Below are 12,136 nucleotides of genomic sequence, written 5' to 3' on the forward strand. Positions count from 1 at the left end.
ACGGCCATATTATACCTAGAGAATAAGCCTTTCCTGCTAGTGACGTCATCATTGAGTGTGACTTTAGTACGACGACAAAAGTAATGAGGACATAAGCGGTACTGTGCAGGCGCGAACGTGCATGATTATTGGGCGCAATAATGCTCACCAGCATTTGCACACACTTACATACTTTCGAAGCAGATGCAGGTCCTTTTAAAAATACTCCGAAGCTTTTTACTTGTGCCTTGCTCCGGTTTAAGGCCACTATGGCGCGGGTAACGTAGTTAGGCCGGACACTGGCAAGCTGTCGCAATAAATAGATGATATTATCAAGAAACGCCAGGCCATGAAAGTCTCTAAAACCACAAATAAGATAAAAGTAGCAGAAACTTTCAAAGTTATGCAATAAGCGCCAGATATATTTAAGGCACAGGAGAGGGTAACATGGGGAGGTTTGAGAAATCACTAAAGCACGGAAGAGGCCTAAAAGCAGCAAAGGAGGAAATTGGGCTCGGGAAAATAGCAGATACGAAGCGAAATATGCGCACGGCAATGTCATTAGACGTTTTTTAGCATAGCGGAGACGTTTATTACCAATTTAGTGATTGGTTTTTGGTTTTATGGCGGTTTAACGTCCCAAAGCGACTCAGGCTATAAGGGACGCCGTAGTGAAGGGCCCCGGAAATTTCGACCACCTGGGGTTCTTTAACGTGCACTGACATCGCAGAGTACACCGGCCTCTAGAATTTCGCCTCCATCGAAATTCGTCCGTCCGCTGCGGCCGGGATCGAACCCGCGTCTTTCGGGCCAGCAGCCCAGCGCCGTAACCACTGAGCCACTGCGGCGGGGTCAATTTTGATGAGATCGTTGAAGTAGCAAAGAAGTTGCATGTGGATTTATACACCAGCCAACAGTAGCATTACTGTACAAAAAAAGGTGACGTCAAGAGATTTGAAAAATTCTAAACCAATTAGCTTAGAGAACCAGAAAACGCCCAAAGCGACTCAGGCTATAAGGGACGCCGTAGTGAAGGGCCCCGGAAATTTCGACCACCTGGGGTTCTTTAACGTGCACTGACATCGCAGAGTACACCGGCCTCTAGAATTTCGCCTCCATCGAAATTCATCCGTCCGCTGCGGCCGGGATCGAACCCGCATCTTTCGGACCAGCAGCCGAACGCCGTAACCACTGAACCACCGCGGCGGGGCCAATTTAGATGAGATCGTTGAAGTAGCAGAGAAGTTGCATGTGGATTTATACACCAGCCAACAGTAGCATTACTGTACAAAAAAAGGTGACGTCAAAAGAAACAGCTTTCGCCGAAATTAACACTGCCTTCTTAACTCGGCTCCATGCATATCCTCGAACAGCCCATCAACCCGCGCAGGTGTGTCGAAACGAGCTGAACTGCAGCTGGGCTGACGCAGGTGCTGCAGGTGCAGAGACAGCGGATGCCACGGGATGCCTACCGGCAGCGCTGCTGACGGGGCGAGCAGTGGGGGCGCTGCATGCGTCCGCATCGTGCCGGCCCTGGTGGCGGCCGCCACGTTACTGGGATGCGCCCTGGGGGCGTCGGCCGCCAGCATCACGGTCGAGGTGGCGCCGGCCCCTTCATCCGAAGAAGGCAGGGCCGGCATAATCGACACGGCGCACAACCTGCGGGTGTTCAAGCCGCGGGCCAAGCACTGCATCAAGAACGTCATCAACTACCGGCAGGCGCCGCCGGACACGAGAGGACGCTTCCACATACTGCTCGGCCGTAAGCTGCTTACCCTATCCGTTACCTTACCTTACCCTATCCGTTACTTGAAAAAAAAAGGAGAAAATATTTGAGACTCTCTTTCTTTTACAATGTTCTCAATGGAAAACCTGGTATTTCAAAAGAGAAATACATACATGAACCAAGTTACGTTTCCGCGCGCACCGACCACCCACTAAAAGTGCGCGAGTACAATTCCCGAATTAACACATTCAAATATAGTTTTTTTCCCACGAACAATACATGACTGGAACAGCCTGCCTGCACAAATTGCTGCTTCCCCTCCCAAATCGTTTTACATTGCTTTGCAAAACCACCTGTTAATATGACTGCATTAAGTTAACATGACTGTTAGTATCAGTGTAGCAATAGCTATTATCCTGGTACATTGTGTTCTAGTTTTGTGTTTGCTAAAATAGTGCTGTATTTTAAATATCATTTTCTCCGCGTAGGTCGCGGGCGTGTTTCTGTTTCTGCAACGTTCTTTTCATTTTTGCCTTTACTCCTATAGTCCGTGGGTTTTCTCAGTATATTGCATCATTTGCCTCAATCACTGTATTTTACCTGTTGCTTTTATGGTGTTTCCCCCTACAACAATGCCCCAGTTGGGGCGCTGTAGGTATTTTGTATAAATAAATAAATAAAGCCCAAAAGGAAGAGAGCTGAAGGACGGAGGAATTGACGCAGGACTAGACGGATGAAGTCAGAGAATGAGCACTGGTTCACGACAATATGTTTTATTCGTCGTTTTAGTGACCACTTTTCTTCCAGTCCCGCGTCCCTTAGCACCGTTTGTTTTTGTATAAACGAGTACAAACTCGCCTATCTCTCTAATCTCCGTCTTGCGTTACAGGTAAAAAATGACCGCTCAGTTTTGCCTCTGAGCTTAGATGGGATGAGGCACGAAATGCTTTTTCAACCTGATGTCAACGCCATTTGCAGAAGACGTAACAATGAACACGGACATCACACAGCGAGTGGGGTACGGAAAGCGAGCGGAAGTGTAGCTGTCCGCGGCTGAAGCCTTCTCGCACTCTCCAGAAATGCGAGTGGCCCTGATTACCGCACTTTCCCGCTTATCCAACACACTTGCATATAGGGTCCGAGCGCTGATATTGCTATCACGCCACCCCCAAATAAAACGAATTTTTTTTGGCTAGGCCACTATACCACGGGACGTAGAAGTTCATAGTGTTCCAGCCGTTCCAGCGCTATAGAATTCTGGTTGTTTTTAGGCCTCACGTCTGCACTCCCTTGATACTGACTTGTCACTTTATCTTTCCGTCTGGTACACCGCGAAGTCAACGAACCTTGCTGTGTCGTCCATGGCATAGTATTGCTGCCGGAAGACAGTACCAACCGAGTAGACATTTCCGTTTGCCTTCATATTTCCCTGGGTTCCGCGTCGTTGTGGTAGTAATGCGTATCCGGAGGGTGTGTACCACGCGAACTGTTGATGTGTGTGTGTGTTGCTGTTGCTGCGTGGTTGCTGTGGAAAGAGAGGGATGTGGCGAGAGCGGAGGAAGACGCAACCGGAAGGAGTCTGCCACAGAAACCATCCAGATGATCGTTATCATGGAAGGAGGGGAGAAAGTGTGGCAAATCCATTGCCCCAGTACATCGTGAAATAAAAATACCTCAACAGCTGACGCGGAATCTCGCGTTACACAGTGGCAACAATACTTTTGAGTTTTTTTTTCTTTTTTTTTATGGCGTATACCCAAGCGAAATCTTCTCTCAGTTTACTTTCCTGCTGATCCTGCTTTTTTTATTATTTGATCTTGTCTGCAGCGTTACACTGCAGTATCGTCCTAACCTCTGACACGTACGCCCTGTACGGAGATTCGTGCAGGCAGTCGAACGCCTCACAGTGCCTTTCGCGCTCTCTGTTCCCGCCCAGGCATGGTGGAGTACGTCGACCAGATGACCGAGCGGAACTACAAAGCCAAGATTAATATGTTGTCCAAGAGTGGGGCCACGCTCAACAAAGAGTTCAACGATGGTGAGTCTGGCTTGTGCGTTGAGTATATAAAACGAATTTCGGTTGAACGACGTCACTCAACTCGAACGTAGCAGGCCTGTCGGTGTCGCCGCGTGTCGACGAGTGAACCGGGAAAGGTGCACCGGAACAGAAGGAAAGAGGGAGGGGGACGCTGTTTTGTTCTCAACTAATCAGCGATAAAGCACGCGACGAACACAACAAAGCTATGTACAAGGGCGTCCGCAGAACTTTTTCCAGGGGGGTGCACCCGATGGCCGGGTATGGGGGAGGCGGTAGGTTAGCACCAAAAAGGAACTATTCGTGGTCTAAACTGCGCACATGAAACAAAAATTAGAAGCAGCAGATTAGTGGTAGGCTTGGAGAACAAACGTTAGAATTTATTAATGAACAAAGAATTGAACTCAATAAGCAAAATCCGATAACTTAATATCACCTAAGCGTGCTAATCAAGCTGTGTAGTTGTTTTCTACTAGTGCATAAATAATATCCGTAATTGGGGGTGGGGGGGCAACCGCCCCCCCCCCCTTCCGGACGCCCATGGCTATGTATGAAATCAGCTATTCTGCTGTGCCGACGCTGATTTTCAGAGCCCTGTATAATACAATGTTTTAAATTTCCTTAACGTACAGATGCCGTCAGAAGTAAATGGAAGGCAATATTAATAAAAAAATTTAATCATAGCCCCCTTAATTCATGCATCCTTGAAAACATGTGTGCAGCCTAATTGTGATTTTGCGAATTGCACTGTGCACCAACAAACATGAACCATTATGCTTTAAATTTAAAGAAATTTATTTTGTTTGACAAAGTCGCCTTCCATTTACTTTTGACGGCGAGTGCACATCATGTTGCTCACAGTGACATATGAAATATATTTGCCGTTGTGAACAGCGTTGGTCAAATGTTTAGGGGAATCCCCCAAGGTGGAGTATATTTGTAATAAGGGAGTAATTACTCACTGACAACCACACGAGCGCAGCCAGCGCAACCAGCTTGCCGTCCAGGTTAGCTCAGTTGGTAGAGCGACTGCCCGGTGAAGTGGTGGTCCCGGGTTCGAACCCCGGACCAGGACGAATTTTTCTTTATCTACGAAGTTTCTAAAAAAGATGTATAGCTTTTCTATGGCTCAGCTTGGGTGGGTGCCAATGAGTAATTACTCCTTTATTATGTGAACAGCGTTATGTCACGTACTCTACATGCGGAGTGGTTGAGTAGTACAGCGGTGACAAGGTGCAGATCTACCGAAAAAACCGTGAAAACGCTGTCATATGAGAACCCAGAAAGGAACTGCACGGGTGACGGTACGAAAAGACTAATTGCGAAAAGTGCCTGCGTGAATATAAACACACTTAAACATATATGGTCACAAGGCTAGGGCATCTTGCGATCATATGCACTTAACCATGTAGTATGTATAGTTCTGGACAAACTATTTGTACATAATTCTTTCGGAAATGGTTTCAAATGACTCATAGGATTCAAAATGCCTAGCAAAACTTCAGGTATAAACACAGCAGTATTCCTTGACGCGAACCTCACCGTGTGGTTTATCAACACTCTGACACCGAAATTCGAGGCCAAGTTGAAAGCCGTACCACAAAACGGTTGTTTCAAAACAACTTTCGGCAACGTATCGGAACCAGTGATTGATCTGCAGACAAGAGACAGATCCAAGCTGGGACCACCTTGATAAACCAGAACATCGCGAAGCCTCCTAGATACAAATGCTTAATCAGAGACCGGGTTCTGCTCAGGTACAGAGAACGTTGAATTGAGGTCAGCGCAGGCCCACGAGGACTCCAGCGCAGCTCGAATCATCGCGGCGTCCGGGCCCCATGTCCGTGCCTGCGCTCGGGGCGTCGGAGGAAACGTGCAGCTTTCCTCTCCCTCGCGGTCTGGATGCGAAGCTGTAAATCACGCCCGTATACGCCCACCGACCTCCATCGTTAGTTCACGGAACCCGGCAGGCACGCTCTTCGCTCTGGTTGGGGTTTCTGCTTCCTTCGTTGCCGCATTCCTTCGGTGCCGTTATCGGACTGCAGCTGGTGCGGCCGCTATATACTGCTTTTGCGTCTATGTGAATGGCAAGGGCTTAATCCGGATTAAGGTTTTCACAACGATCGGCGTGTGAGAGACTTTCCGCGGTGTAAGTGACGTCCGATGTCGTCGTCGCCATAGCTGAAGACCTGTGCATTCACATGGCTGGAAATGTGCTGTATTATTCATCCGAACCTCCAACACACAGCCAAAATAATAAGTGATCTCCATAGGATGTCTGAGGGACATGATTTTAGAGTGTCCCAAACATTCGTTTGACATCCTGAATGTCGAGTCACATCTATATAATCCCTAAAGTACATGTTCTATCATGCGGACCTCCAACACACCACCCAAATAATCACTGATCTGCCTGGGACGTCTGAGGGACATGATTTTAGAGTCTCAACATTCGTTTGACATCCTGAATGTCGAATCACATCTATATAATCCCTAAGGTACATGTTCTAAAGAAATAAGAAGCTCGGAGATAAGTGTTCTGGATGTTTTATGGATGTCCGAAGCACATACTTTGTTCGACTGTAGAAGCTTGGCTTGGTACATCTTTCAAGCAAATAGTGAACAAGACATGGACAACTCTAGTGATCGCTCGACTGTAGAAGCTTGGTTTGGTACAGCTTTTAAGCTAATAGCACACGAGACACGGGCATGTTTTATTGCCGTAGTATTTTTGTACTGCCTCTTTACTTTAACGTATACTATAGTTTGTTCGTTTAGCAAAATGAGATAATGGATATATGCAAGTATCATTATTATTCGGGTAGGAACTGTTTTTCTAACATCTGGGCAGATTGTCCTCTTGCATCAGCATTCACGAACACAATACGATAATTCGATCGTGCATTAGGTATTGATCTGGAGGTAGCTTGTGAGAGCAAAATTCCAGCCCTTCATCACAAGCGGTTGGTCGGTTAAAAAATGAACTTCCAGAAAACATTTCCTCACAATTTAAAAATCGTGCGGTGCTTGCCAATGCCTACACCATGAAGCGAAGTATTTTCTTTGAGTTTTCCCCCCTTATTATATGCTGTTTAATTTGTGCTAGCATCCACTATGGGTTAGTGCTGATCCATATTGTTCAGTTTTTCTTATGATATCCGAATTTTGTCTAGTGCGGGCACATCAAACAAATTGTCCTCCACGTCCACGAAAAAAGAAATATTTCAAATTTCTATGAATGAATATTCCTGACTTGTCATTTTGAAAATATCCATTTCACAGCAGCAAATAGATATTGTGCACCTGCGGACGTCCGTGTCCACTAAATCCTAACATCCAAGGATTCATAAGTGCGGATATCAACATTGGAAGTCGATATCGACGTTCTATCAGCAGTAATGTGTGCGTTGACTTGTTTCGGACGTCCGACGGATATCCAAGGAACGTGACATGGTCGGAGGTGCGCACCCTCTCGAGGATGCGCCATCTTCGTGGTTATGTTATCCGACTGGGCACACTCAGTAAGTGCGAGCGTAAGTTAATGCGATGCAGTCACAGTCACAATGATGGCAAATTTAGTTTTTTTTTCTTCTTGTTGCAGAAAGGATTAGGTTTTGAAATTCCGTAGTATATAAAAATATATAGCAGCTGTATCTTACCGGTACTCACCTATGGGGCAGAAACGAAAAGGGTTCAGCTTAAGTTAAGGACAACGCAGCTAGCTATGGAAAGAAACATGATAGGTGTAACGTTAAGAGATCGGAAGAGGGCAGAATGGGTGAGGGAACAAACACGGGTTAATGGCATCCCATTTGAAACCAAAAGGAAGAAATGGGCCTGGGCAGGGCATGTAATGCGAAGGCAAATAACCGATGGTCCTTAAGGGTAACAGACTGGATTCCAATGGAAGAGAAGCGTAGCAGGGTGCGGCAGAACGTTAGGTGGGCGGATGAGATTAAGAAGTTTGCGGGGATACGGTGGCTGCAGCTGGTAAAAGACAGGGTTAACGGGGGAGGCATGTGAGAGGCTTTTGTCCTGCAGTGGGCGTAGTCAGGCTGATGATGATGATTATGAGTGGTGCGAAGTGAAACTTGAAGTGGAGGGGTCCTACACTTGTCAATCAAACTGTTGCACTAGGTGATGGGGTTTCAGAAAAATGCGTCGGCATGATGTCAGTTTGCTTCGGGACCGTGTTCGGGCTATCGAGGGACGGGTCAAATCACTGATCAGAATAAAAATTTCGTTAGTGTTTAAGATTTCCCTAATTCTTCAGTCGGTTTTTCCGCAATGCATTGGTCCTAACTAATGGCAGAAGAGGCAGTTTTAAAAGCAATTAGATGCTAGCGTTTTTCGACTTAGCAAATGCTTAAGTGAATTCACCAAGTACGCTTTATGCACTTTTCAGCCGCCTGAACACGTAATCAGTATTTCATCTTTGCCTGACCTCTGCCAACTGCGCCATTAGTTGCACGAAGTGTAGGCTGGAAAAACCAACTTAACAATTAGGAAGATCTCATGTTGCGAAAAGTTATACAGAAAAAGAAGTACCATAGCCGATAACAATACGGGTACCTCGTGTAGAGAATAACTATGAGAAGAATCGAATAAAGCATCCCACACTCATAAAAAAGGATCAAGCGAAATAAATGACAACGCAAGTTAATAAGAGAACATAATAAATATGATATAAAAAAAAACACAAGCACAATGCAATAAACGACATACCGGCTTCACAATGTATACGCTCGCCGTTTCCAGGCCAAGTGGAAACAACCATGGGCTTTCGCTTTATTTCCTTCGGCTCCCCGGGTGAGGTCGTCGTCCTCGACTGTCCTCCTCGAAGACCGTAACGAGGTCGCCAGAGACTTACGGCCACAATAAATATTCCTCCCTTATGTCCGAACGTCATGTCAACCACGAGACGGTGTTAGTATGTACAGCGACAGCAGCAACATCTTCGCCGACTCAGCAGAGGACGCTTTATCGCTTTCTGCCCCGATGCAGTAGCGGAGATGTATGTATTAACAGTTACCTTTCGCACGCACTGGATGCCGATCTAATGATGGTATCAGCGGCATGATCAGAGATCACTTTCACTGCAGGTTCAAGAACGAATTAAAGAGAGGTGAGAGTCCCCCCTCCACATTAGCGAGAAATTTTCTCTCGGAAAACCGCATTTGCGTCTCCTTTTTCAAATAGTAAGGTCCCTGAGCTACCCATAAATGCGCCCCTGAAAAGGTTGGAGTGCGGAGGGCGGATGCATTGTGTCCGTCTCCTGGACACGGGGCTGGCTGAGAAGGAAACTGTTTGATATCGGACAGGTTACATTTTAGAAGGGGGAGGGGAAGAAGCTTCAACTTACCCGGTTTTCGTGACAACACGGTGAATTTCTCTGCACTCCTCCGGTGCATTGAGGAGAAGCGAAACATTCAATCGTCGATTACGTCACTATTTTAAATGCTAGTGCAAAAACACTTGGCGTACTTTACCTACACCCAATATAGACTTGAATCCTTGAATAGCGCGAAATTCTCAAAAAAGTGCTGCTATTGCCCTTGAAGTCAAAGATTGCTTCGGCCCTTTTTAGCAAAATATTGTAGCACGTGTCGGGGTGCAAATATTCGGGACTCTTTTCAGTATAAATGCCGTCATCAAATCCTGGGTTACCCTGAATTCGCGCCAGCGCGCTAACAACTCGACTCTTCGAACGATAGTTTCTCCTCTGTTTTCAAAAGTTCACGGACCTCGAGACACAGTGCGGCGTGTCATTTTCTGCCACGCGGAATCGTCTGTACAGTTGGCAGATGCAATCCGTGGGCGTTTTCCTTTACGAGCCGGCTAATTGCTGCGACATCTGCAGCGATGTCGTAAAACGACGACTTTTATACTCTGGACGAGTGGCGCTATAGCTATGCGTAGAGCGCGGCGTCACTTTGCCGGTGCTCGCTGCTGTTGCGCGGCACTCGAGATTTTAATTCGTCGTCACGTGTGCTGGCACCGTGAATACTCCGCGCTGTGTAGAAATGCGTCTCCGTTTAAGTGTCGTATTCGGCTGAGCAGGCTTTGGCGGTAATTAGACCCAGCCGGTACTAACGTAAGAAAGATTGTTGTTATTGAGGAAATAACATAGAACATTGGTTATCCCTATAGAGAACTCAGTGAGACCTAAATGTTTGGTTTGGTTTGGTTTGGTTTGGTTTGGTTTGGTTTACTGGGGTATAACGTCCCAAACCGACTCAGGCTATGAGAGACGCCGTAGTGAAAGGCTCCGGAAATTTCGACCACCTGGGGTTCTTTAACCTGCACTGACATCGCACAGTACACGGGTCTCTAGAATTTCGCCTCCATCGAAATTCAGCCGCCGCAGACGGGATCGAACCCGCGTCTTTCGGGTCAGCAGCCGAGCGCTCTAACCACTGAGCCACCGCGGCAGGGCTGAGACCTAAATGTAATAGCGGGCTTAAGATACCTAAATGTAATAGCGGGCTTTAGATATTTGCTTTCTTGCTGATAAGGGAGGGTTTACACGACTTTTCATTGAGCTTATTGCATCGAGTAAGAGTGAAGTTTCGACACCGCGCCATATATACCTTCCCTCGATCGCACTCGTCACTCAAAACGTAAAAAGCACACGTGTATAGCTAAGTTCAGAATAACACTCTCCTCCACCGATAATATTCTACTGCTCCGTATGGCGTGAAACAGTTTACGGTCACAAAAATCTAGAGATCAGGGCAGATAAGAAAACGTGCACGTGCAACCTTTCCATTACTTTTCAACCGTCAGCACCTGGAAGCATGGAATGCAATAATCATACTGCGTAGAGTTTTCTTTACTACGTGGGAACGGTTTTCTCTGCGGTCACCAGATGGGGCCTATGTGCGACTGGCTCACCTTAACTGTCTCCCAACAGCCTTTGGCACGATGGCGCCTCGTCAGAGAGCCTCGCAAGTTTGAAGTACGGTGTCGCCGCCACGCGGTCGCCCCGGGTACCACCCGAGAGGTGATACCGGCGTATGGCGTCCGGCTTGGTCCGATGTCTGCCTCCAGTCAGTTCAGTGTCAAAACGCATTTGGTGCGATATTGTGTCTGGGGCATACTTTTCGCACACAAGCATGACAACAGGATGATATAATATCTACGTAGCGCTGTAAAGCGTGCAATGTGGGCAGAAAACATAAAAGCAAAGCATTTTTTGCCTACAGCAGTGCTCGAGTGGCACTGTGTTCAAAGGCACTGCGAGTCAGCGTTTGTCCTATGTTTCCTCTCATTTCGTCCACGTCTTCCACGCTGTTGTATCTAAAAAGCAGACACTTGTCTCACACCTAGTTCCTCTCCTCGTAGGTGTATCCTCACCATGGAGGAGCAAAAGTTGACAAATAGCAGACGCAGTCAACCACAGATGCTAGAGCATCGTCCGACAACTGAGAACGAAGAGGTGTCTGGGAAGGTCTCGTTCCGCGTGAAATGATGCGAGAATATGAATAATCGGGGCGAATTATGCGCCATATTTAAATACGTTTGGTTTATTGGTTTATTGAGGTTCAACGTCCCGAAGCAACTCGGGCTATGAGGGACGCCGTAGTGAAGAGCTCCGGAAATTTCGACCACCTGGGGTTCTTTAACGTGCACTGACACTGCACAGCACACGGGCCTCTAGAATTTCGCCTTCATCGAAATTCAGCCGCCGCCGCCGCCGGGATCGAACCCGCGTCTTTCGGGTTAGCAGCCGAGCGCCGTAACCACTGAGCCAACGCGGCGGGGTAATTTAAATACGCATAATATAATCAATAAGATGCACATTAAGAACCCCAGGTGAAAGCAGTTATCCGGAGCCCTCCACCACGGCGTCCCTCATAGCCTGAGTCGCTTTGGGACGTTAAACCCCAATACACATAAACCTAAATAATAATGTGAATCGTCCCTTCACCCAGTCGTTTTAATGTACAGTTATAAATATGTCCGAGGAGAGAAGAGTGCAGGAGAGAAGCTTGGCGCTGAAGGGGAAGAACAGCGACGTTCTCGGCCGCTGTTCTTAGGCGGTCGATGTGCTCGGCCTGTAATTTATGGCTGAGTAAGGGTCTACTACTGCTACTACTACTATAATTCTTTGAGAACTCCCATTCCGCTAACCAACATTTCGGCAAGAGCACTTGCCTTCGCCTGGGCTCAGGCGAAGATAAGACACGTACGAAGGCAAGTCCTAGCTCTTGTCCAAACATTGGTCAAAAAACTAAAGCATATCTCTCCCTCCCCTTTTTCCCCTGCGTAATTTCCTGAGCCGCTTCTATTCAGTCCTCCCATCATCCTATTGCCCTCTCCCCTGAAGTGGCGAGCTTTTCTAACCTCTTCCCAGATGGCGGACCAGCGCTGGCGTTGGCTACTATGGCACAGGG

At 47.2% G+C, this 12,136-nt stretch overlaps 1 protein-coding gene, 1 long non-coding RNA gene and 1 other non-coding gene across 3 annotated transcripts in view; 1 reads left to right on the plus strand and 2 right to left on the minus strand.

Annotated features, from left to right (window-relative positions):
* The window catches only part of LOC149335158 (uncharacterized), a 114,033-nt gene that overhangs the window by 92,726 nt on the left and 9,171 nt on the right, over positions 1 to 12,136 (minus strand). The gene's annotated exons all lie outside the window — the stretch shown is intronic.
* The window catches only part of LOC149335159 (uncharacterized), a 69,973-nt gene that overhangs the window by 56,399 nt on the left and 1,438 nt on the right, over positions 1 to 12,136 (plus strand). Inside the window, exons 2-3 of the mRNA XM_089553592.1 lie at positions 1,410 to 1,741; positions 3,642 to 3,743. Of these exons, the coding sequence (XP_089409718.1) occupies positions 1,444 to 1,741; positions 3,642 to 3,743 (400 nt within the window). The 5' untranslated portion in view covers positions 1,410 to 1,443. The remainder of the gene's footprint in view (positions 1 to 1,409; positions 1,742 to 3,641; positions 3,744 to 12,136) is intronic.
* TRNAS-GCU (transfer RNA serine (anticodon GCU)) lies at positions 10,100 to 10,171 on the minus strand. Its single transcript has one exon. It is a non-coding gene; the product is annotated as a tRNA-Ser (tRNA).

The sequence above is a fragment of the Amblyomma mixtum genome, chromosome 7 (assembly GCF_055824585.1).
Source record: "Amblyomma mixtum isolate Tamu chromosome 7, ASM5582458v1, whole genome shotgun sequence".
NCBI classification, from domain to species: Eukaryota; Metazoa; Arthropoda; class Arachnida; order Ixodida; family Ixodidae; genus Amblyomma; species Amblyomma mixtum.